The following is a 27,048-nucleotide window of genomic DNA, read 5'->3' on the forward strand; positions in this document are numbered from 1 at the left end:
ATCAGTCACCTCTAACTGGAAAACCAGAGAAACTCTTTTATCAGCTAAAGTGGGTTCAGATAAATGCTCTAAAAAGTAATTTCCCAGTTTCAACTGCCTGCTCCTTTTACCTTATTAGCTATACTGCTTCTCTATCAAAAGCACAATAAAACTTCACTGGCAAATCCATCTACAAGTGCCATGTGAATGATCATCAACCTGTTCATCTCAGGAACTACATACCCTGGGTGGTGCTTTTCCTGATGACAGACCTGAAAATTATACTGACAAATTAACATATGCCAGTATAGTAATGATAGGAATCTGCTAGTCAAGGAAGTTACAATTTATTGTAGATGTCAGCAAGCCCACAGTAATGAAAATCGGGGAGAGCAGATTCTTGAAATATTGCACCTGAGAATATTGGCCTAATACTGAGCCACTCATTTGACCTGGAAGAGGCACATCAAACACACATCAGACCACATCTACTCCACCAGACTAATGGGTTTCCTACCTGTGTGTTAAATTAATTCCAGTATAAAATCTAGTGCAGAAACAAGCCCAGTGCAGCGGGTTTCTGCAGCAAGTTGAACAACCACAGTTACCCCTTCCCCTTTCCACCAGAAAACATCTGATGAGAATCAACAGAATCCATTCCACAGTTTCTCTGCAAACCCCTAGCCTCACACTGGACACATTCCCCCGCTTCAGAAAAGCCTATGACATGTGAGACCCTGATACTAAGAAAACACAAATATATGTAGCTATTTTCCTTGCAGTTATAGCTTCAGAAGTTGTGCACTTTCTACACCTGGCTGGAGCACTGTAGTCCAAGGGATGAGACTGAATCAGGTGAACCTCGCTGGGTAATTCATCCCCTTCTTGTGCATGGTACCACACTTTTCTTTGTTGAAGCCACTGCATTATTCCATTGAATCTATTATATTTACAACATCTTCAGACACAGGGAGGATCCATAATTGCAGAAAGATTGCAAATAGTCATGGCCACCTCATAGTTATTTTTAAAAAGTTTAAGAGAGTTCAGTTAATAATCTAATGTGCTTATTTATCTGCGCTGGGATATATTCTCTGTTACACGTCTGCTGATTTTATATAGGAATTGCTTATTGCTCTATAGATATGATTATCTAATTGTACTGAATATACATGCTTTATTAAACTCATAAATGAGCCCATTTATGTGTCTATGTGAAAGTAGACCCCTTCATATTTTATTTATAAGTGTGACAATAGAATGGCATTGACATAGAACATCCATTTAATTCAGAGGATTTAGGGTTGTCCTACAGACTTTTCTATTTTATTTTTTTTTCCAGAATCAAAGCTTTTAGGTTTTTTAATTAGATTTCTAGCCCATCTGCTTGCAAAGATAGCCTTGACAACACAAACTAATGCACATTTGTCTTGCTGAGTCTGCAGCCAGTGGAAGAAACAATGAGACTAGAACATGAACTTGCATTCTCCATCTTGTTGGGGTAACTGAAAATCCACTTCTGGTAGCCTAAATACCAGAATTCTTAACTATTTCACTGCTGCTAATTTTGGCACCAAACCTGCAGATATGGCATTTGTCAAAGCCATGAATTATTCACAAAAGCTCTTGCCCATTTTGATGACCACGCTGCACAATTCAGGCTGTCAATTATGACTGGGCAAGTGCCTGGCCAAATAAACATGCCTGCAATTATAATCAAGGATTTTGCTCTTTTTGTACTGTGTGAAATAAAAGCAGTGATCACAGCATCATCAAACTAGTACTCGAAGCCTATAGTGGAAAAGACTGCAAAAGCACAATTACTGGGGATTTGATGTAGAACCCACAGGACCATTAGCTTAATGCATAATTTTAAGTGCTTTATAACATAAAACTAAGGAAAACAAGTTAAAATCTCTGTTGCTATAACAGGCTTGACAAACAGCAGAGCAAAGAGCTCAAATGCACTGAGACTTTTTCCTTCCACTTGAAAATAAAAAGAATACTGCAGTAGTCTCTTGTGAGGGTGATGCTATACAAACTGCTAAAATCATCCACAAAACTAATGACTGCAAAAAAACCCCAAAAAACCCAACACTGATTCCAAATGCAAATAACTGTTTCAACTGTCTTTGATATAAACTCTTCTAAAATAATTGTCATTGTGCACTTTTGTCCCTTATGCAAGCTCAGGTTGTTGGTATCTGAAAAGGAAGGTGAGATTGTGTCTGGGTTTATGACAGGGGCTGCTGCCTGAATTTTCACATTCTGGGGATGTTGCATGGATGGAGTTGTATCCTGGGGTTTTTAAGGACAGCAATGTTCAGTGACCATGTTTCTTTAGTCCTATGGCCCATCTGATAAAAATATCTTCCATCTGGTTCCTGCTTGTATGGCTGTGCCTCACAATAGAAGGAGCTTGATTAAGCAATTAAGATGGTGCATGAAGCACATGTTTACACTTGCTGGATATGGATGGACACATGATCACACTTGACTGCTTTTCTGAAGGAGGATCACAGTACTTAAACAAGAATTAGTAGAAGGACATGGTAAGTAGAAGCCTGCAGGCCAGGCAGGCCTTTTACTGCTTTGGCTGACCTCTTGCATCAGTTTCCAATCTATTGTAGTAAATTAATGTGTTAGCCTGAAAAAGTATTGATATCCTCCTTTCATTTGTGAAAAAGAGCAGACATGGTGAATATGTGTTTCCACCTTGATGATTTTCTTCTTACGCCCCTGGCAACTTACACAATGAATAAATATCTTTATTCTGTTTTAAGATGTACGAGGCTTGTGGAAAAGCCTGAGAGCTTGGTAATGGCTGCCTAGAAAAATGCTCTCTAGTCTGTTGTCTTGAGATTTATTTATTGCCTGATTCTGTTTGCAGAGCAGATGTGTATTTCAAGTTCATTCAGATTCTGTTGAAGTCAGCTGTAGCCTGGAAGAACCAACAGGGGAATCCTGTAATTTTCACAGGAGGCACCCATCAAAGGTAGGAAGAACTAATGGTTTGATAAATCAATTGAGGCTAACTCATAAAATTACCTAAAATATTGATTTTCTTCCAACTACCTTAAATTCCACCCCAAAAAATCCTGTTACATCATCTGGTGATAATAATTTCTTTGATCTTCTCTCTGCCCTATCTACCTAAAATAGTTTATCATTAGCTTTTAGAACTTGACCAGTATTTGAACCTATGGGATGTAGAACAGAAAGTGTCCCAGCATTGGAAACATTCAATTTTAGCACTGCAAGAACAAACCTACATCATAAGGATGCTAACATAACCTGTTGTATTATGTTAAAATGTAACCTCTTATGAAGGATTTTAAAGAGATTTTCCATGAGTAACCAGGGTCTAATATTAGGCTTTAGAGTATTTCACTCAAAAACAAAACTGGACTTTTACAAAGAATAAATAACACCCCAGAAGATCTATGACAATTTCCTCTGAAAAGGGATTCACTTCTTGGCCTAGATAATAAAAAATACAAAAAGGAAAGCAATGACACAAAAAGCTATGTGTCAAAAAAAAAGTTCACAGGTAAAGGAATTAGACTTAACAGAATCCCTAATTACACATTTGACTTCTGGCATCTTTTCAAGGCAGCATGAACACAGTTAAAGTTCTTTGTGCATTTGTATCTTCCCACCAAAAAAAAAAAAAAAAAAAAAAAAAAAAAAAGGAAAAAATATGCTTTCATTGTAAAAACAATTATAAATCATTTGCCTCTAAAAGGGCAATATGAGCACAGTACTGAAAAAATGGACTTCAGCTTCTGGAAATACTGACTTGTCACCAATTTCAAAAGCCCAGAAATGGAGATCAAGACAATTGCATTGAATTGCATTGCTATTGTATCCAGTACACTAATTTGATTTATGTTGCTTGAAGTTCTGTACATTATTCAAACATTTCTGCTTTAATTTTCCAAGTGCTCCTGGGAATGTAAAAACTATATAATGAGGACAGCCAGCATCTTATTTGCTACAATGAACATTTCTAAATTTAGTGTCCAAGTCAGAGCAGGTGGATTCTCAAATGGTTTCTTTCTCAAAGGTACTGAGTGGATTTTACCTAACATAAATTTATGCCTTCTTCATATAATTAGCAGTACCCAACAAGTAATCAGGTAAGTGCTGCTGCTGCTAATGCACACAGATACAATTTAACAGTCCCTAAAACTACTGTGGTGAACCCTCCTACAGAATTCATTCTCAAATGAAAATCCCAGGAAATCTTTTTAGCTGACCCTATTTCCATGTCACCTACAGTTTATGATCTACACTGCAAAATCATTAGGTTGGCTGTTCTGGAAAGTAAAGAGAAATTGAGATTTCCAGTAAGCCTGGTAAGTGAGGAATGATACAACAGTTGAGGTTTGCCTTGTGAAGAGAGAAGAATAAAAGCCTACAAAACCTGCACATACTAGCTTGTGTATTTGATTCCTGGTCTAACAGTTCATTAAAAAACAGAGCTCCCAGACATTCTTGCTATGGGTAAGATTTTTCACTACTTTCCTATGTACCTGATTTTTAATTCGATTTTGGAATGGAATTGCAGCTCCTACCCACAAATCTCCAGTGGGGAGCAAAATCTTAACTGATCTGTGATCCCAGAAATATTTGCTTCTCCAGATGCTGTTTCTGAGCTAAATTACAAATGTTACAGAAAGAGATGGAGAAATAAGAATGGAGAAATAAGGGCCCATAACTACAAAATTGGATGTGATTAATCTCTGTTGTAAGAATTTAGTTCTGTCTTTAGAACAAAACAAAAAAGAGGTCTCAAGAAAAAAGAATATATTACCTACTTGAATAATTCTTAGACTAACAGTTTATTAACAAGGGAGATTTTCAGCCACGCTTCCTATGTGCAAGATCACCCATTAGTTAATCAGACACCTTTGGGATTACTGTTCCCCTAATTCCTCTTCCACTCCCTAGAATTGCTGTGTGGTAAAATGGTACCTTTTATAATGAGGTAGATTTTCCAAGTGCATTTTCTAAGGTCAGGCAGCGACACAGTACATGGCCAATTTCTTACAGAGTGCTTCCAATTCAGGATTGGGAACGGCAGCTTTAAGAGCCTGCTTCCCAGAAATTAGAGGTCTAATCAGTGCACACTGTTGAAGTGATGTGTACTTCTGCCTCATGCAGCATATCTATAATAAAACCACTTGAGGTTTTCTATCTTTAAGATGTAAAATATCAGTTAATATAGTTTAATATCAGTTTAATATGGTTTACCAAACAAAAGTAACTTTTAATTAGTAATTCTTTCAAATTAAACTTCAAAAGTAGTATTTATTCAATCCTCAATGACAACATCTATAGTATAAGCATCTGGCTTGGCAGACCCTCAAATAAATAAACTATAAAACTTAACTTATCCTTCCAGTGAAAGTTTTCTATTAATACAGCATCAGAGACTGTCAATTCTTCTTGAATTCCCATGTGAAACAGGGGAAAGGGACAGGAAAGGCATACGAAAGCCTATGTCTGGCTGGAGATGAACTGCTGCTATGATTTTTGGAGAAAGATGCAATTATTCTACAAAGCCCATGTTCTATTACAATTTCTATTCAATAATTTTATCCGAAATAACCATTCAGCAAAGATGTCCCTTTTAAATACAGCATCAAGCTTGCAGCAGGTTCCTACTTTCTCTTGTTTGCAAGTGGTGTGGGCATGTTTAAGAGGTGGAAGGTTTCCCTGAAAACAGTTGCAGGACAAGGGAAAGGTGCTTTGGTGCTTTGCCTTGTTGGTGAAATACCACATAGGATCTTTCTAAAATACTACATCACTGGAAAATTCTCTAGAGACTAAGGTTTCTCTTTAAAGTTAGACATAAAATAAATCGCTGTGTACACAGTCAGGGAAACCAATCCTCCCCTGTTAATAGCAGAAAAATACACTGGGCACACATTGCTGACCGGACAATGTTTGCCAAGCCAAAAGCATATCTGAATTCCACTTTGCTACCTTTTCCTGGGGGAAAGGAGAGAGTCTATAATTATTTTTCTTATTTATGATTTTACATTGCGTTAAAGTATTTCTTTCTCTCTTTTTTTATTCCCTTAATCTAAGTAGCCCAACAGTGGCACACTGTAGAGTTACACTTATGTTTTGCTGCACACAGTGCTGCAGGATCCACAGGGAACTCTGAAGCAGCGCCAGGATACACAAGGAAGGCATAAAACACCACAGACTTGGTTAGGAACACCTTGTGGAAAATGAGAAGAGACCATTGATGAGATTTACAACTGTCTACCCAACTTGGATACCAATACCCCTTGCAAACAGCAGGGAACTGAGCATCCCAGCCTCAGAGACAAATTTTGCCAGGCCCAAGGCATACTTTCCATGCTATAAGAACATCAGCCTGCTCAATCCCACATGCTACCATGAATTGGTCATTGTTCTATTTTTTTATGATCAAATTTTCTAATACCATAAACTAGCACATGCTTTTATGAACATGGAAACTGCCAAACCCTTGGCAGTGGTTTGTACATTGATTCTCTAATAGTTAATAACAAATGTGCCTCTTACGTGATCTAGGGATACCTGCACACCTCTAGTCTCTGAAAAGGGTTAAGTTCAGAGCAGTTTCTCCTCTCTGTGGACACTAATTAGGTCTCTTCCCTTGATGCAGCTGTCTATTCTCATTAAATTTGTAGAAATTTAATATTCTTGAGCATTTTCTCTGGCAGATTTGGTTTAACAGTGAGTGACAGCATGATGGCATCAGCTTTTTATTACACGTTTGGAGATATGGCTAAAAGTATATTCCTGAAAACATATCCTCAGTCCTACACAAGCTGTCCACTGGGGAATCCAGACTTTGGAGCAGCACTCCAAACACCTCCATGGATACAATGAGGATAAGGATCAGCCCATCTGGGCTGGGACAACTCCACTTCTGTGTCTCCCATTACTTGCTTCATATTGGCACACAGTAAAGGTCTTATCCGTTCTGCATGAGAGTTTAGAAGAGCTTTCCATTGACACTTAGATACCTTGGACAATATGCCCATTACAAAGTACACTGCAAAGCACAGCAGTTGTTTTCCTGCTTCTAATGACATCCATGAAGAGATGGCATAAACCACTTCCAAATCGTAATAATTTATAATACTGAAAAGGATATAGCACATACTGGAGTTACTGATGAGAAGCACAAGCATCCATAGTGGAATGAGACAAAAACTATTTTACAGTCTGCAAAAACTGTAGGAAAGAGATCATGTAAAAGAAAATTCAGGATTGGCTGAACTGCTGCATATTCCACTGATGGCTGCTGACAGCTTCAGGAGGGAACAGCCTGCGCCAGCTCTGCTGCCAGTGAGGCGCTCCCACAAAACCTCTCTGTCTGCTAATTTTAGCTTTTCTGAATTACTGCTCACATTAGCACATGCCTGCTTTCTCCAAGGAATTCTCCCAGTCGCTGCTGCCTGGACCTCTCGGAGCATTGTGGAGCCACAGGTCTGATGGTTAAAAAGCCCATGAGGAACATGCAAGAGCTTTACACCAGCACAAGCGTGGCCAAGGCCAGGGACAGCAGCACTGGGAGGTGTGCTGCAGAGACTCACAAAACACTTCCCAGAGAGCCACTGAGGAAGAGGATGGAGGAAATGATGCTCTGCATAAAATTTATAGCAGGCTGTGGTGCCCGCCAGCTCCCTCACCAGTGAATGGGTGCAGGATAGTTTAAAAGTTTCTTCCTTTTCTCCATCACCTCAGCTCTTCTTCCAGGCAGCAGATGCCGGTACAACCAACATGCAAAAGCCATTTAGAAGGAGGAACAATGCTGATCTAATCCCCAGACTGAGGGCCTGGACAGAGCTCAAAAAGCAGAGCATGCAGAGCAGCTCTACGTGAGACAACTCAGGGGATGGGACCAGGCCCCAGACCCTGCCAGCACCACTGAGTGGCACTTGGCCACGGTGGCTCCTGCATCCCAGCGGTGGTGGCACGTGTGGTGACAGTGTTTGTTTTGCCGTTTGATCCAGATTTCGAGAAATCCAAGCAGAATCCTTCCCAGCCGGAATCCTCTGTTGGAAATGCAGTGAGACACTGTGCACACCATTGCTAACAGAAATACAGCAAAACAAGGAATGGCTGCACAGGACAGGCACTCACCTTGCATGAGAGAGCCAGAATCAGCACCCCACAGCCCCTGCAGGGGAGCAGAGCAGCACCTGGGGATCCCCAGAGAAGACAGCTGAGGTTTTCTCAGGGTCTTGGCAAAGCCCACCAAACCTTGAGAGGACTCAGGTGATGCCACTGCACGGAATCACCACCCATGTAGGAGGCAGCTGTCTCCAGGTCAGCCCATCTGGCCCTGGCAGGAAGCTGAGCAGGAGGCACTGCCACAGGCAGCTCTGACTGGGCTCAGAGGGATTTAACAGCCCTCCTGTGGCTCTTCTCCCAGTAAGAGAGAGAGAGAAGCCAGGTGTGGGGGTACTGCAGAGCTGTGGCTGGGCAGCAGCACCTTTTGGCTATTTTCAGTACAGAGGACACGGGAAGATGTGGGGCTGTGGGAAGGAATCTACCCACTGCCATCCTTCTGGCTGCTCTGAGCTTGCAGCCTGAATGCACTGCCTGTGGGGAGGAGAAACACTGCAGCCGGGAGGGCAGGGCTGAAGCAAAAAAGGCCAGACCAGTAAAACCAAAAGGCGCTGGACATGAACTTGGTAGAGATGCTTACTTTGCTGCCTGGGAGGAGCACAAGTAAAACAGTGACCTTTTATTTCACTGGACTTATGCCCTCCACCAGCCCTATCCACTGACTCCACTGAAGAAGGTACAGCTGAGCTCCCAGTCAGCTGGAAAACAGCCCAGAGCCAGGAACAGCAACTTCTCTTCCAAACCTGTGTATTTCCCTTCTGTGCTAAACTTGGCCTGTAGGGCTACACCCTCCAATCCTAAGTCTTCTATTCATGAACCCGTTGAATTTGTGTTGGAGATGTTAGATGAAGCAGAAAGAACCCAATATGACTTTGAAATCTCAGCATGAGTCTGCATGGCTGGCAGTGAGAGAAAACTGAACTCCCTCCCCTACACTGTAAAATAGAACAATTGCCTTGGAAATAATTCAGACATAATAAATGAGGGATTCGTTCATATTAACTGTTTTCAACTGCAGATTTATAGCCTCAAATTAAGCAGATGTTGAGTGTTGAATACAATGCTTAAAAACACAATGACAAGTTGAAATCTCAGTTTCTCTGCATGTGGCAATCAGTAGTTTCAATTATTTATTGGAATACAATTAAAATATAATTAAATGGAGCAAGCTATACTTAAAAATAAAGAAATATTGTAGAATTTAGTGGGGAAAAAACCAGTAAGATTTTCAGGTCTTCCAAAACAGTACAAAACAGTTTAGATACAAGATAAACAACTTAGAAAATACTATGCAAATCCCTTTGTAAGTACTTTAAGGAATTTACTTTAAATAAGGAATTCACTCATGTAAGAACATCAATCTTTATTTTACTTATTTCAATTCCCAAACTCACACTCTGAAATAGGATAATGAAATCTTAATAAGCTTGTTTCAATATTAACATTAAGTTAATCTCCTTTGCTTCTATTTCACAATAAAGAGAGACTTCTGTTAGAGCCATAGCGATGATTACTGGTAGAAGTGAGATGCAGAGCCCAGCTTACCCTGCCTTTTGTTAATCTTTAGTGGGAAAAGGCTATGAGCTGTGCAATTCACAGTACATCAACTGCAAAGCTACGTATCATGCTCTTTGTGCAGCTCATCACAAAACCAGACTGAAAACATTTGCACTGTTCTGGAGCTGGACAGCAGAACAGGGCTCAGCAGGTAACCAGGCTGGAACCACTCAGAGAGCACTCTCAGCTCCCAGAGAAGACAGAGAAAAAGAGGACATCTGCTTTAGGTCCAGAGCTGTGCAAGATCAGACATTATGCTATCCAGAAAAACAGCAACAGGCAATGAAAGCAGGAAGTAATTTGGAACAGATACCAAAGCCCTCCCATTTACCTTAGGTTTGGGCTGATTTAAAAACAAACATAGGAAACTGTATCTGTTTAACCCCGCATCTTTCTAGAAAACAGCACTGCAAGAGCTGGAGTGACTGTTGTTTTCACGCCTCTGCAGCAAGACAGGAGAGACAAGACCTGAGTCCCTCCTGACACACCTCCTAACAGGGTCTCCAAGATGGGGAGGATACAGAAACCTGCTTCAGTTCTTCAATCTGTGATTTTAATCACTTTCTTTTTGTCCTATTTTCCATGTACACTGAGACTAAATTGTTTACTTTAGCTCGGGATTGCAGAGTGTACTTTAACACAACACTTTACTTTCCCTCTATAACATAAGCATCCCCAACACCTTCAATATTTTTTCTTAATTCCTGCTCCCCACGCTCTGACAGCTCTTGTCACTCTCTCTGCACTTCTAGGAAGTCCATGTTTTCTAGCAGCTTCTGGTAAATGGGAGTTTCCAAGGTTGCAGCTGTAGACACTTGCTGCAGAATTTCAACATCAATTATAGCCACTGTCCACTCACCCAGACATAAAATGCCTCAACTGGTTATTAAAACAGCTGGAAGGAAATTAGAGATCCTCTTCTGAAGTGCTGATTTCCAACAAGCAGTGAATGTGCAACTTGGCCCTGAGGTGGCCAGAAAGGGGACACAGGAAGCAATAGAGAGCAGTGAGCTCGGAAGCCTTTCACTAGGATAAGGTAAGAGCACCAATATTTCAACAGAAGTCCCCCAATCCCTAACAGAGTAATAAAAACATAACACACCAATATGGTAGAAGCTGGATTTGAACTGGCTACAGAGTGATAAAACACTCTTAAATTCACCAGCACTCATGTCAGTTATTTACTTCTAATGCAACCCTTTCTACAAAATAGCTTACAATTATTTGTTAAATTATATCTGAAGAAAATACTACTTCTCCGTTAGGCTCATTAGCTTCACTGCATTTTTTACTGCTGTATTTTGAAACAAGTGTATGGTAGAATAATTATCTTATCGATGGCACCAGATATTTAGTTACTAAAATTAGTATGATGTCCCTGGTGTTATTTTTTAAATAGATGGTTATTTTTGTAGATCTACAATAGCTTCCAGGAAAAAAAAAAAAAAAAAAGTCCTCAAAAGCTCCTTCTGTGCTAAGATCACATAACAGAAAGCAGAGCTCTAGGGTTTAATTCCTATCAATCAACAAAATGAGTTGCACACTACTCCCGGCCATAGGAGCTAATACACACAGTACCACAGGTCACCAGAGAAGAGTTTAAAATAAATCCAAGAGTGGGTGAGTATTGCTACATTTTGCCATCCCCTGTATTGTTCTTCTAATTTTACAAAGCCCCAGTCATTAAACTAATTATTAAGGGCACTTCAGTTCTTTTACTGCTCCTAGCACCTCTCATTCAGCTTAGATGAGGTCTGAGGAGCTGTTCAAACACACAGGGCTGGCGCTGGGAAACACTTTGCTGCTGTAACGAGCCCTGGATGTCCCCCAGAACAGGGAAACATTTGAGCAGCTTTTTGAACAGAGCACAAATAAAAAGTAGATGTCTTTAAAAACACAAGCCCCTGAGGCATATCAGGTTTCCCCTCTGCAGAGAGCACAGAAGATTGCTTATCTTGGCTCCAGAACAGATTGATGTGTTCAGCCGGAAGGTTCACTATAGCTGACAGAGAACATTTCCTTCATCGTATTGCTTCACCATGCGAGGAGATAACTCAGGCTAATAATATTCTGTCTCCTTTTTATCCTCCTATAGCCTACGCATAACTTAATTCGTGATTCCAAAGGGCTCGCAGAGGAGATTGGCCTGGTGCTAGTTTAATTTACACACACATAAATCAAAGCTCAGTCTACTGGAATAGATGGCACTGCACTGGTGTTAAAATATAAAATCTTCAGCAAGGCTAGAAAATTCTCCCTCAGCTCCCCTGATCATAAACACCCTGTTATCCTAGATTCAGTCACGCCCTCCAAATTGCTAAACATTGCATCCATTTAAATTTGCATGTAAATAGAAGCTATCCTGAGTCACAAGAAATACAGCTTCGCCTACCCAGAAAGCATTAGCGCAAATGTAAACCAAGCAGAAAATGGCAGAGTGGTAGAAACTTGGCATCCGTGGAATTATCTTTACATCTAAAGAATAGTGTCTTCGTTTCTTAGTAACTAATTACAGTGGAACTGTTTAGAGAAAAGGACCTTGTGATATGCCTGAAAGAGCCAAAGTAGGGCACCAAACCAGGACCGCATTAGCTCGCAGTGTCAGATACCCACTCACAACCTCCTCCTCCTACCCAAAACTGCAGGATCAGGCTTTTGAACCTTCCAGGAGCCTTAAATTACCCCAGGCACTGTGGACTGAAAGGTTACCATTTCGGGATAGGAACAAGCTGTGTTCCTAGATCCTCACCCCCAGGCAGTAATCCTCAGCCACACAGGAAACCCCACTGCCTGCAGGCACCTGCCTGACTGTGGCTCCCAGCTACATGAAAGCCCTCACTATTCTGCTCTAACTCAAGCACACATAGCTGCTTTCAGAAAGCCCACATTATTATTCTGGTTTTGAAGAAGGAACTGCAGAAAGCTGAATCAGAAACTTTGAAAACTGCTAGCAAGACCCTGGTTTCACTTACCCTAATCTATCATCACATTTCATCACCACTCTCATACCTGCTCCAAGCTCCCAGCACTGCGCCACCTCTGCCCCCTCCATTAAGATATAAAACAAGGGTTAAGTGACAGATAGTATCAACGTGGAGAGCAATCTGTCTCACTCAGAAACCAATGCACCGAAAATAATGAAAGAATTATTATCCCGGTGTCAATATGATAAATTACAGTCTTTTTCCTAAATTTCTACTTTTTCAGCTAGCACAGAAAATTCTTATCCTTTTAGCACTCAATAGCAGAGCAGTTTCTTCTGACATCCTGTTCAGAGTTTCTCCTAATGAAATTGTTTATTTTGATGGATGGCTAATGTAGTTAGTAACTACAGCACTCATCTTGGAATAAACATGAACTGAGAGCCAGTGATAGGAATTCCAACTGTTTCTTCCATATATTTGTTTCCAAAACATAAATAAGTTTGAAAGCTCTGCTGCTTGCCCTTGTTAAAGTGAACAAAATGTTTAGGGAAAATGAGTTTTCAGTGTTTCCTTACACCACACAGGTTACACAATCCCACGTGCCAAACCTATGAAGTTTGTGGTCACATTTCCCTCCTAGAGCAACAAGGTCACAGCTGCTGCACCCAACAAAACAGGACTAGGAGAAACTGGGAGAAATAACCTCATCTACCATACCCTCTCCATAACATTTATATAAATGCCAGAGGCTTGTCTGTACAACAACAGAAGGATTGAAGAAAAAATTAGACATTTTATAGTGCTAGTGGGAAGTCATTAGAAATCTTTTCCTCATAACCACTCTAATCTTCACTTGCTCTGGTGTAACACATTTGTTTATCTTCACCCTACAAACCCTTTCCTTTAGCAGCATCACAACATGCTTGCACATGCTTTTCACTTTCTAGACTGAGCAACCTCTACCCTTTTAATACTTCCTTGACCAGGCCACTTTTTCAAGATCTCTGATCATTCTTGCTGCTTTCTGCTTCACACCTCTCAATATGCAAACATCCCAAGGAGACAGTACTCCAGTTAATACCTCCAGAGGTCCAATCTGCAAGGACCCTTGGGAAGCCAGTGAAAGTGCTCCATGCATAGCCAGTCCCTCACTGCTGGGTGCATTTTCATGACAGGAGATTGTACCACAGAGAAAGGGATGCTCTCTGGTATAACTAGAGAGACATCCTCCAAAGGCTTCACCCACCAGGACAGAACAAGGCTTTGTAGTGACCACCAGGAGGAGAATGGTTTTTAGTGCTTCTAGGGAGACAGGCAGCAAAGTCTTTTATTGGCTCCTCCAGCACGTACCTCTGACCCCAGGTTCTGCATCATCAGAGAAAAATCACTGCTGCACTGATCCACAGTGAGGCAAGCAAAGCAGCATTTCAGCTGTGTGACAGTGGGGAACAGAAGGGATGTATCTTTTTATTACAGCCACCTCCTTGAGGGAAGAGCAATTAATACAAAGGTAGACACATTAGAAGGTCATTTTTGCTCTGCAATTGCTCGCAACCCAAAGCAATGTCATATCCTCTTCATACTTGCAACCATGCAAAAAATGATAATATGTAGGTGACCAGTTTCATTATTACAGTGGCTGGGGGGGAATTGCCAAGCTCTGGGACACACACTCCCAGGGAGTGACCTATTGCTCCTCCAGCCCCGCAGCATGTCTGTAATCCCTCTCACAATATGGTTGAAAATGGAGCTGGCTAGAGGATAAAATGAGAGGGGGTGGGGAGAAAAGCAAACAGACTCAGCTTATTAGTAAAACCTTGATGACCAAAAGTTCAACAGAGCAAAAAGCGCATCACCAGAGGACTTATGATGTCCAGGAAACAATCACTGGCAGATGTGGTACACATGGCTGCATTTGCTACTCACTCTGCAGCCAAGCGATTAAGTCTTCAAACTGCCCTGAACCCTCATCCATTACCAAACACAACCTTTGTCCTCTGCACATTGCATGTTTAAGGAACTGAGTGCATTTCCAAGACCTCCACCTCCTGACTTCCAGATGCAGTGAACCCCTCTGCCCTTCATGCCTCAACTTCACTCTTTGCCAAAACATGAACATTGTTTAACAGCTCATAGTGTGGGGGTTTAAAAGAGAAGGAGCTCCTGGGTGGCACAGGATGTGTTCCTGCAACCCTGAGCATCCCTTCTCAGTCCCTCACCTGCCCTGGGGTAACATTCACCTCAACAGCTGGTGCAGTGGGTCTTGGACAAGGATATTTGACAAGCTTAAAAATAGGGAAAGGAAGCTGGATGAGAGCATATGTAGCCTCATACTCACTGAGGCTGGATCAGAAATACCTCCCTGGGGATTGAGCCTTATAAATGATCTCCCAAAGCTTGAAAAAAAAAAAAAAAAATGTTCTGGTAACACACCTTTCCTTCAGCATCCCTGAGAAAAGGATGGGGATTTGCTTGCTGGAAGAGAGCCACAGAGACTAATGCAGGGAAAGGTGGTGGCTTATATTCAGAACAACTTGAAATGCCTTTCTTTGAAAGCTTCCTCCTAAGTCCACCCATGTTCCTTCCCCAGCCTGGAGAAGTCTCTGGAAAGTACTGGAGCAGGAAGATCTGCCTTCTTGTACAGGCACTCTCTCCTCCCCAGCAACTTCAGCCCCCTACCCCAGCTCTCCCAAACCTCCCACGAGGTATTAAAAAGCAACAACAGACAGCAGGCTCTCTCCAGCTTGCTATATTTAACTGCAGACCTCTAAGCATTCCTCCCCTTGCACTCCTTTAAAACAGTTGCACACAAACATGGAGAATGAGAGCTGCTCCTCGAGGCTGTGAGGAGCCTGAAGCCCAGGTTTGCTCCCACTGCCTCCGCTCTGGGGCTCCTGCATTGCCACGTGTGCCATAAAAGCCACCGGAGTGCACACAGGAGGAGGAAGGGAACACTTTTGTTCCTCCACCCCAAGAACTCAAGGTACTAAATGTTAATACTTGGAAATCAGTAACTGCCAAGAACAAGTTCCCCACCCACCCATCCACCCTAAGCTTTGAAATGTTTTCTTTCTAGCTTTACCTTGGCACGCTGGCCAAATAAGTCACAAGTTTACGAAGGTCTTCCTGCCTTATTCTGTCATGATTGCTGCGGGCTGGGAAGGTCAGGACGGGACCACCTCGTTTATCACGGCCACCTGTGGAAAATAAAGGATTGTTAGAAAATCAGGCAGGAAGCACACATCAAAAAAACTATGTGCACTGAATTGATAAATATAAATTACAGCACATTCAAGAGGCTGCACACCCGTTGTAGCTTTCAGACTTGCCTAATTGAGGAAGACAAGCTTGCATTTGCTGGAACTCCAAATGGGGTATATAAGAAAAAGAAAAAAAAAGCCCACACAAGGAAAATTGCTACTAGCACTTCTTTCAGCTAATCCCATCAAATCTAATATATCTCCTACTCCAAACAGGTGATGTTAATGAAATCCTACTATGGGGATAGTTTTAAACTGGTCAACACCAAAAGTGAAAGATTTTTTCACTGTTGCTCAGTGTGTTGTACCATTCATTCCAAGATAGTTTACCACATCCTGCCAGTTTGAAGCAATGTATCCCAGTAATGTTTATGCACCACAATGTTCTAATCTATCAGGTTAGATTAAATTAGAATTAAAAATTTGATTAGAAGTTCATGTCTTCTAAGATTTCCATTTATAAAGTGTTGTTGGCAAGCGGAATATTTGTTTTTTGGGGGGGGTGGGGGGTGGTTTCCTGTAGCTTTCCTGCCTTAAAAAACACTTACTTCTTTTAAACTGTCAGTGTCTGGCCCTTTATCTTTTACAACAATTATCTAAAGAATTAGCCATAAAGGAATAACTCTACCTTGAACTGTACAATCACAAGTACAGGGGCAAATACAATCTATTCTACGGTGCCTTATTTTATTCTCTTCTGTAAATAAAGTTTAAGAAGATTGAAACTGAAATCTAGCACCTCATTCAATGTTTAGTTCTTTCTTCACATTTTATCTTAGGATTTCTTCCAGGAATTGTTTGTTGTTAGATATGCGTTTGCACTGTTATCTAGGAAAAAGTTACAACTAAACTACAGCTCAAAAAGCTAGTATGGAACTGCAAGGACCTCGCAAACAAGCTGTAAAAATGCACATGAGTTTGCACTTCTCAATGGAAAGTATAATCTCTTTAACAGAAATATCACTTCTGAGAAAGGAAACCCACGTGCTTTCTGAGCTAATTTACTTGGCCAACAAGAAGAAAAAGCTACACAAGGACATGAACATCTCCGGCAATGATCCACACTGCTCATTAAGAGCTCAGGACACCTGCAGTCTGTGCTACTGGCATATTCTTGTTACTATATATAAGTTTTCTTAAAATACAGATAATTTTTAATTGCTAAGATCTGTCTAAAGAGTCTTCTATAGCACTGCTGCCTGTACAAGACAGAGTCTCTTATGACAAACTTCACCTAGACAAATAGAGATGCCACTGGTACCCATGATTTTCAGTGGATGCAATACAACTGGAGGGCCACATTGTGCAAGTCTCCATTGGGACCAGGTTGTGTCTGATTTGTCCAGGGATACAAATGGAAAGGCAAACAACAGATGTCATCTTTATTTTGAGCCCTCATGCAGACAGGGGTACATATGGAGTACAAAAACTGTCCTGCCTAATCTCCACCCAGATCTCTGTGCTTTCCATTTGCCTTTACACTATGAAGGTGAGGAAGGTCCATCGAAGTTCAGTGTCACCTTGGCAGATCCATTTGTCTGCCACATAGCAGGAAAATGGGGGCATAATGTAAAAAAAGGATTCAAGTTACAAGAAAATGAACAGATCTAAATGTTCAGACCTTTTTATGAAAAAAAGCTTCCTCATTTTAAGTAAATTCTCCCTTTGTTGAGATTATTTCACACACCACATCAATGCCAAACCATTATATCATTCATGATACGTGACCAGCAGAAAAGCAAGCCAGCCTATAGAATGGCAAACCAATATAAGTAACTAAAGCTGGAGGGAGATACTTTTTCAACACAAGAAGCTTTTCAAGGTTTTGAAAAATTTCCCATCCTATCTAGATGTAACCAAGGCTTTCAAAAGCTTCCAGATATTTTATGAAGCAGAGACCTTAACTTGAACTGCATCCCAGAAGAACATGCTACCCGCTACTCATTCAGGCTCCCTCTCCTTCATTCACAATTATTTAAATATTTGTACAATGTGGAAAAGCACTAAGAGTTGAGATCAGAAGACATCCAAGCCCACATTTGTAATCCTCTCCCAGGATATGAAACACCTGGAAAGGGCCATGAGGTTCCCACAGCCCAGCAGCACTAATCACTCTGATGCTGCCCATTCACCTTGGCTTTGTAAACCAAAAATTGTGTTTCTGGTCAGGGACCCCCTTAACACCTACTATTCCACCAAAGTGAGCTCTACAAAATAAATAAATAGAAACCTGTGTAAAATCTGGCAGGCTGAAAACATCAAGTCAAGGAAATTCTTGACCCTTTTAGTAACAGCAACACAAGGATTTCAACTACAGAAAACAAAATAGGATCCAGAACATTCGTGTCCTGTCTTTGCTTCAGGATAAAATCTGTCCCTCAACAGTTCATCTAAATTGTCTCCAGGGGAGCAGGAAAAATAAGGCTCAGACACAGGGTCAGAAGTTACCAGGACAGGCCTGAGAAAATGGGTTAATTCTCATTGGAGAAGAAAGCTTACATGATGACCCAGTTGGATGTTTCTGGATGATGGAAGGAAAAATAAGCACCTGGACTGACTCTTCCTAGTCATACAGCACACAAAAACAAGGAGACTTGGGTAAAATATCAAGATATGTTACATTTAGAAACAAATGTTTTTCATTTGTGATAAAAGTGCAGTTCTAGGCTTTGAGCAACAGAGTGAAATTATTACATCATACATATTAGAATCCTTCAACTGCTTTTCAATTGCTTCTTTCAACTCCATGCAATCCCAGTTACTGAGAAATCCCTAATTTTTATGAATGCCTACATAATTTACAATTTTACCAAGAGCCTGTAAAAAGAAACATCAGACTTCTTCTAGAACAAACCGCTGTATGTCTAATTCACCATCAGACTTGCAGAGATCAGTACCCATGATTTACTCTCTTAAATACTGATAATATGCAGCATTTCTGTTACATTTTGTAACCCCAAATCTCAGCTTCTCTAGGCAGACTGAAGGGGGTATCACCCCTATCAAACATGCCCATGTAAGAATGCTCATCTCCTCTAATGGAGCCTGCTGAGAAGCAGCAACACTCAATAAAAGAGGAGAAAACCTTCTGGCATTGGCTGTGCAGAGATTCTGTCTATACCATTCCTTTTCCTTACTACTATCTTTTCACTGAAGAGAATAGTAAAGTACTGAGGGGAAGAAGTTCACCCCAGATGCCACAGTGAGTCACTTGAAGAAGCAGGAGCAGAAATGAGGTTTTCTGACTTGATCCACTGTGTTTGGGCTTCGCAGTGCTTGAGAGTCTGTCTCTGCTTGTTAGTAATCCACTCAGGGAGACAAACCTTGCCCCAAGTCAGCCATGATCTCCACACCAATTGTACATGCACAGCCTTCAGAGAGCTACTCAGCACATTGTTTTAAAAGACAATAAAAACTAGAAGGAAGCCAGGAGTCTCAATTGCTCTAATCAATAAGCCCCATCTCCTGCCTCCCCCTGGACTCACAGAACTGTGATGAAATAATCAAACATGTCATTAGGCTTGCTAATTACAGTTATTAAATGCTAAAACAAACAGCTGATAATTTCTTACTGTTTTTCAAGTTGGGTTTTCATGAGCTTTGCTCTGATTTAGAGAGGCAAACAGATGGTCTGGTTATTAGTGCTCTGGTTAAAAGGAGTTTGAAAAACACATGTTCTTCAGGGCACAGAGTACACTGAGAACAAATATTTAGCCATGTATGCCTTGCATTTCTCAAAAATCCTTTGTTGATGGCCTTTCCTGTCAGTGGCTTCCTTGCCAGTTCTTCCCATCTCCCTTTCTTCTATCCTATAAGAACCCATGGCTAAATTCAGGATTTATTCCCAGAAGTAAGATCACATAATTTTTCCTCCACAAATCATCCAGGGGACATTGCAGTGATGGTACAAGGCACTGTGATGCATACCACATTAAAAGAAAATCTTAAAGAAACCTCAGAAAACCTGCATACAGGCAGGCAGCACAGTTAGTGGCCTTCTGATGATCACTTTTCCAGTCAAGCCTGCAACCAAGAATAAAGAGACTCCAGTGACAAAACCTCTGTCCTGGCAGCTGCCTGAACACCTCTTAGTGGTGGGCCCAAATGTTTTTGCCTACAGTGGCCCCAACTGCCCATAGGTAAGCCAAGAAATTTGCCATCCCAAAGTGTTAGTGATATGAACTCTGTACAGGCTTTACCAGTCTCAAGTCCTAAGGCACATCCATCCCTGTTAATACACAATAAACTGAAATTCCAGCTACGTGTAGTCCTGTTGAGGACAGGAAATTATCAGTTTCCGTTAATGCAGACTTCTTGTATAAAGCAGATAATGATTTTATCAAGCTCTGTTTTCAAGCTGCATCTCTCCAGTTCTATCAGCCCTTCTACCACAATCCTTACCTCCTTGCAGCAATCCACATTTAAGGGTTCAAACCCTCTGCTTCCTTTTGCACTCTCTTTGAGAGAATTCACAAGGATTAACCAGAGACAAATGTCCACACATGTAAAGGTTCCCAGGAACCTTGTCTAACATCCTGCAGCACATCAGCAACGGAAACGGGAGCAGCACACGGTGTCTCTGGCCCCTGTTCAGATGTCTACTGCAGTTCAAGTAAATGCACCACTTCATCTGACCCTGCAGATCATAAGCTGATCAATCTTGATGCTGTAGACTCTGCTGAGACCATAAGTGAGTTTCCAGAGGAACTGAAATTATCCTCATCAGGTATTTCAGTCCAAAATATGGTGAAAAAATGAATTATAATGAAGAGAACCAGGAGACAGACGGAGCTCAGCTGATGTCAGGCACTTCAGTACAGTGATAAACAATACACTGTGGATTTCTAAATCTAATTGACAGACTTCCTAGGAAAGGAAAGTATCAAGGAATTGGTATCCAGAGTCTTAAAACAACATTCCTTTCTCTGTCATAGCTGAGCTCTGTGAGAGTCTACTTGCTACTGGACTTACTGTGAGCAGACTTCTGCACTAAAACTCCTGCTACTTCAAGGTAGAGTAATTTACTGCAAGGGTCATACATAGGATTAGCTGTGTGACCACCCTCCTGTTCAACTGGTTCCAATCAGGTGATTCTAGTGCAAATGATAGAAATTTAAGTTCCCACAACAATCCAATTAACACAGCTGCAGTGCAGTCACCAGGGCCTGACCCTCCAGAGTGCTGCTCTTTGCAGCATCCACATCTCAGAGTCAATTCCCCAAGTCAAATTCTAATGGCAAACTCTTATGACATTGCATTTGGGGTTAATGACTCCAAAAACAAGGCTAATTGTTCTCACCAGAAGATCTCCTGGCAAAGCAAGTCAGAAACTGTAGATGAGATGCCCAGAGCAGCCACTGAATGATCCCTTTTCCTGGCAAGTAAATCACCCAAAGCCACTGCATGGAGTTGAAGAAACCTGTTGTGTCTTGCAATTCATTTTCACTGCTTTATGCAAGTATTTGGGGGTACTTTTTAATTTTAAATATGTACTGGCCAATAAGCCACAGAGTGTGGCAATGCTGATGGTGGTACAGATACACCCCCCAAACTCACACCACAGGGCACAATGCTAGAAGCTGTACAGAATAAGGAGAAACAGAGGCCAGATTCACCATGATGACACACTCCTCTTTCTCATTTGAGACAAGCAGACAAGCATAGAGAAATAGTCAAGGAATGCCATGTTTTTCAAATAGTGGATTTCCCTTTTTTGAAATCTCCATTGATTTCAAACTACACTAGGGAATGTTATAAAAAGGAAGATATTTTTCTGTAACAAAATATAGAAGACTTGTTGATGTTTCATTTGAAATTTCCATTCCAGAGGAAAAGGAGAATGGAAACTTTTAATTGAAATAAAAACTTTTTGTGTAAATACAAAATGTTTATATCACTCAAAAATTACATATTTTGGTTAATTTTATTCCCAAGCCAATCCAAATTCCAGTGTCCACAAATCAGCATTTGTGGCCTCCTGAAACCAGGATGTGAACTCTTTCAGTGCCCAGAGGTACCGGGGGGTCTCATTTCAACCCTTTCTCTGAAGAGTGAAGTGCTTCTCCTACAGAAAAAGAAAAAACATGTAGCTCCACATGTGGTATTTCTGGCACCAAGTGACCTGTGGTGTCCTTGGACATGTTTTTGGGAAGGTCAGTGTCTTCTTTTCTGAGCTTTCCTCTTTCATTCATCCTGCTGGCCTAAATTTGGTGGAACCTAATTGTAAAGCTGTCCTTTCTTTACATCTATTTACACTGAAATCCTTTCTCTGAAAGATCTTTCAGGAAATCTCTGCTTTTCCTTCTTTTCCTTAAGGCTCTCAGGTTCAGATGTTGCTGTGACCCAGATCAGGAGGCTACAAGGCTACACCTGAGATGTGGGGCTGGGGACAGTGGGCTACCAAAGGATGGAGATGGCTGAGCTTTTACCACATCCACTTCTCCCTGCCCTGTGCCCTTTTGGTGCCCAAATCGCACAGAAAAGCCTCCTGCTTTGCAGACACGCCGGGAGCTCTGCTTGTCACAGCTGCAGCAGCTCACCAGCTTATTACACCCTTCTGCTGCTGATTCTTCTGTGCTCAACCACGCTCTCAGAAACCTGGCCAGCCTCCTCTTTTGTACTCCTGCCTCAGCAGAAGAGCAGACAGTACCTGGTTGACAGCAGGAGCCCACGCGCCGCTGCTCTTACGAGCCCTCCAGGGAGCGGAAATACCGGGAAGGTTCTTGAGAAACGAAACTCTTCTGGGTGGGATGTGGAGAAATGCTTTCAGTGAGACCCATGACATCAGTCAACTAACAAGCTTTTTATAAGCTTTTTATAGCCTAAGTGCATGAAAAGTTCCATGCATGGGAAGGGAACGTGGTAACAAATTCCCTTTCCCAAAAGTTCATACACTTCGTTCCGTACTGCCCTGATCAATAGAAAATCTACCATAAATATAATCAAGCAGCTGAACAACGCCCCAATTTACACCACTCTTCTAAAACAGCGTCTGTTTCCCAAGAAAGACTATAAGCCCAGTTTCCAAAATATTTCACCACCTCTCACTGAAAAAAAGGACCTAAAATAATCTACAACCTGTTTTATTTCTTCTCCTCAGTGTTCATCTCCCTCTCAGAATACAAATATCAGTCTCTGGCTTGTAACTCACTCCCTAATGGCTCCCAAGGCCATTCCATTGCTGGAAGCAGCACACTGAACCACCCAGGCAAAGCCAAGATTTTATTAGAGTTTAGACAACAAGCAGGTGGACAAAGCTTTCCCCCTGCCAGCCCCCTGCTTAATCTGCTTCCAGGAGTCAGCAATGGAAGCAATCAGCTATGACTGAGATGCACCTCACCCACTGCTCAGTCCATCGCCCTGCACAGGAGCTGTGGAATGGGATTTTCAGGTACTCTTCAGACACACATGTGAACTTTGTTCAGGTTCAGTCTAGCTCATAGATGAGATCACTGGAAGAAACCAAGAACCAGTTCCAGGAAAAAATCCTGATATTATCCACCACCCCTCAACTTTCCTGCGGTGCGGGGATGCAGATGCAGAGCCCCACGCCTGCTGCTCGCAGCTCAGTCAGCCGGGGGGAAGTGCCAGGCACAGAGCCCCAGACAGCACTTAGGCTGCATGAATCCATGCCCAGGCAGAGCTGTGTGTCAGCTCTGAAATTAAGTGCCCTTGTGAAAGCCTGAGTGCTCCTCTGAGATGACACGTGCAGGCAGGTCCTGTTGTGCCTGCTCTGGAGCTCTCTGCCTTGCCTGCCTATTCTGCCCTTTTGCTTTTCAGGGTCCAGGTGTGGAGCACCCACCACACTGGAACACTAAGCAATGTGTAGTCCCTGCCCAAAGGGTCTTGTGTGTTCTCTGCAATCTTCCTGTTGAATCACAGACAAACAAGCTGGTGAGCCACAGCTGACGAGAAAAGCAATAAACTCTGTAACTGACATGTTCAGCTGAGAGTTTTTGTGTGTGCTGATAAATTCTGCTGGTGTAAGGAGAGCACCCTTGACAACTTTACTGTACTGTTATCGTTAAAATTAACTGTAGTATTAAACTCTGAAGAAGATTCAATAAAACTCTCCTGTTCCTCAAGGAAGCCTGATTAGAACATGATGTGCTCTCAGAGTCTGTGCTAACTACAGAACTTTTTTGTTGTTGATCTTGGAAAATCCAGGTATTTGGTTTTTCTTTTTTGTCAAACATTTTCTCTTTTGTGCTCAAAGCTTACTCTAGGAAATTATTCCATTTTAATATAAAAGAACCTAGCCATGAGCTGAAATGCTAAAATCATTTTCTTAATCTGCTTTATTATAACAGTCCAAGGGAACACTGGGCAGTACTTACACTCTGAGCTGGAAGGGGATGCTGGGGCTGTTGCAGCGAATACCAGCAGCTCAAAGTGTTCTGGCTGCAAAGGGAACTGCTGCCCATAGTCACTGCATTTGGAGACCATGAAGAGGAGGTGTAAATCCTAGGACCTCTAGCTGTGTCAGGAACGGCACATTTTGAGCAGATCCAAGTCTGGAGGCTGGGGAGTCTATGTGGAGCAAGCTGTACCCTGCCTGCAGCGGATCATGGTGTGAAAGCCCGGGGGATTGTGTTGGCGCTGCTTATTTAACACCCCCCTCCGCAAGGCAGCCTTGGCACAGGACAGTGTCTAACGAGCTGATGATTTGATGTGAGACCCTCTGGCTCAGAGCTGAACACAGGCACCATCACTGGAAGGGGCTACATAAACAATCCAGACAGGTTGTCATTAATAAATATTCCATGAATTACCAAATGATCCTGCAATCATTTCCATGCAAAGCAACAGCAGGAGCCAAGAACTAAATTACAGTACAGTGCCTGCATAAATTCCTCCCCTTCACTTCCCCAGAGCACTCGGTTCAGCTTTTGTGTCTCAAACAAGTGTGCAGGTACGGTGTGTTTTTTATGGCTATGCTCCCCTCTTTGGGGCAGTGAAAGCCAGCCATGTAAAATATTTCAGAATGAGACTTCAGTGCCAGATAAAGTGCTCCTGCATGACAGTACTGTTGGGATAGTCTTCGGTTTTCACAAAAGACTTCCGGTGTTCCAGAAACTTCCCTCAAACTCCTGGATTTTCATGTCATCAATGAAAAAGTCACCAGCATTTATAGATCCTCAAATTGTTTCCCCAAGTCACAGCTGGACTTGTGATCCATGGGCCATTTAACTGTTAAAATATGGGAAGACATCTCACACCAGCTGTCAGCAGACGGGAAAGCTTTTCCTGCCTGGCTCAACATGGTGATGAACCCCATCCTCATGGAACTAGGGACTCAACTCCTATGGAGAGAGCCAGGGAAGAAAAGTCCAGGCACCTAAGAGCCATGCTGCAACCTCCTCCCTTCTGCAGTCAGCATTACTGTGGAGATGAAGGAAACAAAAAAGCAAAGACTGCAAACAAGAGGAGCTGGCTATTCTTGATGGAGGTTTTCTCATTGCAAGCAGCCTGAATGGTTTGTAATCATCAGAAATGCTGCCACTAGAAATACCCTGGGTTTATGCTGCCAATTTGAGTGACTTCATGCAAGATTATGATTGCTTCAGACTTTTTCTTCCCCCTCTCACTGACAAGTTGTAATTCACACCAGAAGCAATATCATCCAAGCTATTCTCAAAGCCTCTTCCATATTGTCTAGTCCTCATCCACCCCCAGATCCTTGAGATTTGTCTCCTGAATGAAGGCTGTAAATCTTTGTACAGAATGGCAGGAGAAGTTTGAGCATCTGAGTTGTTATGTAAATGCAGCATCAATGGTACTTTTAACTGCAAGCTGATTGGGACTGTAAATGGAACACCAGTAATTTATAGGCCTGAGTGCTTCCCACATGCAGGAATTGAATGCCATTCACTGACCTTGAACCAAAAGCAGGATCCCTGAAGTGTCCTGCATGCTGAGACAGCCCACATCTGGGCTGGAGCTAAGCAGCTGCCTTTCTTCCTACCTGAGCTGCTCCTTTACCTGTGTCTCAGAATGTGAAGAAAATGAACATGGACCAGTTTCCCGTGCTCTGAGTATTAGTGGATAGACCCGGTCCACATACAGCCCTCTTCTTAGCAGAAGAGCTAATTCAAGTGCTACCAATTTCAAACATGAAACCCTTGAGACTCTGCAGTGTCTTAAGGAGTAAGATGTGGCAGTGCTCATGATGGGCTGGAGGGATCAAGGAAAGATGTGCTCACCTGACACAAAGGCCACTTTCTCCTTCAGTATAGGAAGCACATCAGCAGCTTTTAAACCATCATTTCGAAAAGAGCCTGCAAAACAGAAAAACAGGAAAGTCACATTAGAAGAGAGCATGTTCTATTTCTCAAAATCAGTCTGGAGATAGGCTATAAAATACATAAAAGCACCAACAAAGAGACCCAAAAGGCTGACGAACAAACAACATTAACATAAATACAGATGTGTTCATTAAAAAAAAATTAAAAATACAGAGAATCAGCTCATTGACCTATCCTTCAAAAGTTCTGAAAGGTTAAGAAATTTCCTACCAAGTAACCAGATTAGTCCCTGCTGCCTTTTTCACAGACCATCCTATCAAGCCTGGGAGATGCTCATCTTGTAGAGCAAGCCAGGAGCCTTCTCCCTTCACTGTTCTGAGCATAGCCCAGGCAAAATTGCAGGGAACATTACAGCATATACACATCCATTTAACATCAGCCTTTGAGACAGATTTGCACAGGGGCTGGCGTAAAAAGGGCTTTTCCTCTTTGCCCCTTTCTGCTGCTCCTTAGGAGCCAGCCAAAGTATTCCCTGGGTAAGGAGTGGTTTGAAGCCCCAGCACATTTCATGCTGTTTGACTACACGTTAAGCATATCTGCACAGGCCTTCCCTGAAGTGCCAAATCACTTCATGCATCCTAAATATTCCCCAAGAAGTCACTGAGTTTTACTCCAGAACTGCCCAGTTTCAGGCTCCAGCAGCATGTCTGCTCTACAAAAGATGAGCAGTAAGGAATCACCCCAGAGCAAGCCAGACACTGCTATTCCCAGAAAAGGTGGGTTTGAAGGACACCTTTGCAGTTCCCCTGAAAATTAACTCATCCATCACTGGGTAGTGAATAATAGCCATCATGACAAGTGATCTTCCATATGGCCTTAGATCTATTCCAGCTCACCAAAGAATACAACACAATTGAAACCCCGTATTTTCACTTTCTGCCTTCC

At 42.0% G+C, this 27,048-nt stretch overlaps 1 protein-coding gene across 5 annotated transcripts in view; it reads right to left on the reverse strand.

The window, feature by feature from the left end:
* KALRN (kalirin RhoGEF kinase) overlaps positions 1 to 27,048 on the reverse strand; it is a 473,821-nt gene that overhangs the window by 291,331 nt on the left and 155,442 nt on the right. For all 5 annotated transcript variants that reach the window (XM_058840643.1, XM_058840637.1, XM_058840639.1 and 2 more), the window contains exons 2-3: positions 26,062 to 26,136; positions 15,682 to 15,796 (exon numbers count right to left, since the gene is read on the reverse strand). In XM_058840643.1, coding sequence (XP_058696626.1) covers positions 15,682 to 15,796; positions 26,062 to 26,136 — 190 coding nt within the window. The remainder of the gene's footprint in view (positions 1 to 15,681; positions 15,797 to 26,061; positions 26,137 to 27,048) is intronic.

The sequence above is a fragment of the Poecile atricapillus genome, chromosome 5, assembly GCF_030490865.1.
Source record: "Poecile atricapillus isolate bPoeAtr1 chromosome 5, bPoeAtr1.hap1, whole genome shotgun sequence".
Lineage (NCBI taxonomy): Eukaryota > Metazoa > Chordata > Aves > Passeriformes > Paridae > Poecile > Poecile atricapillus.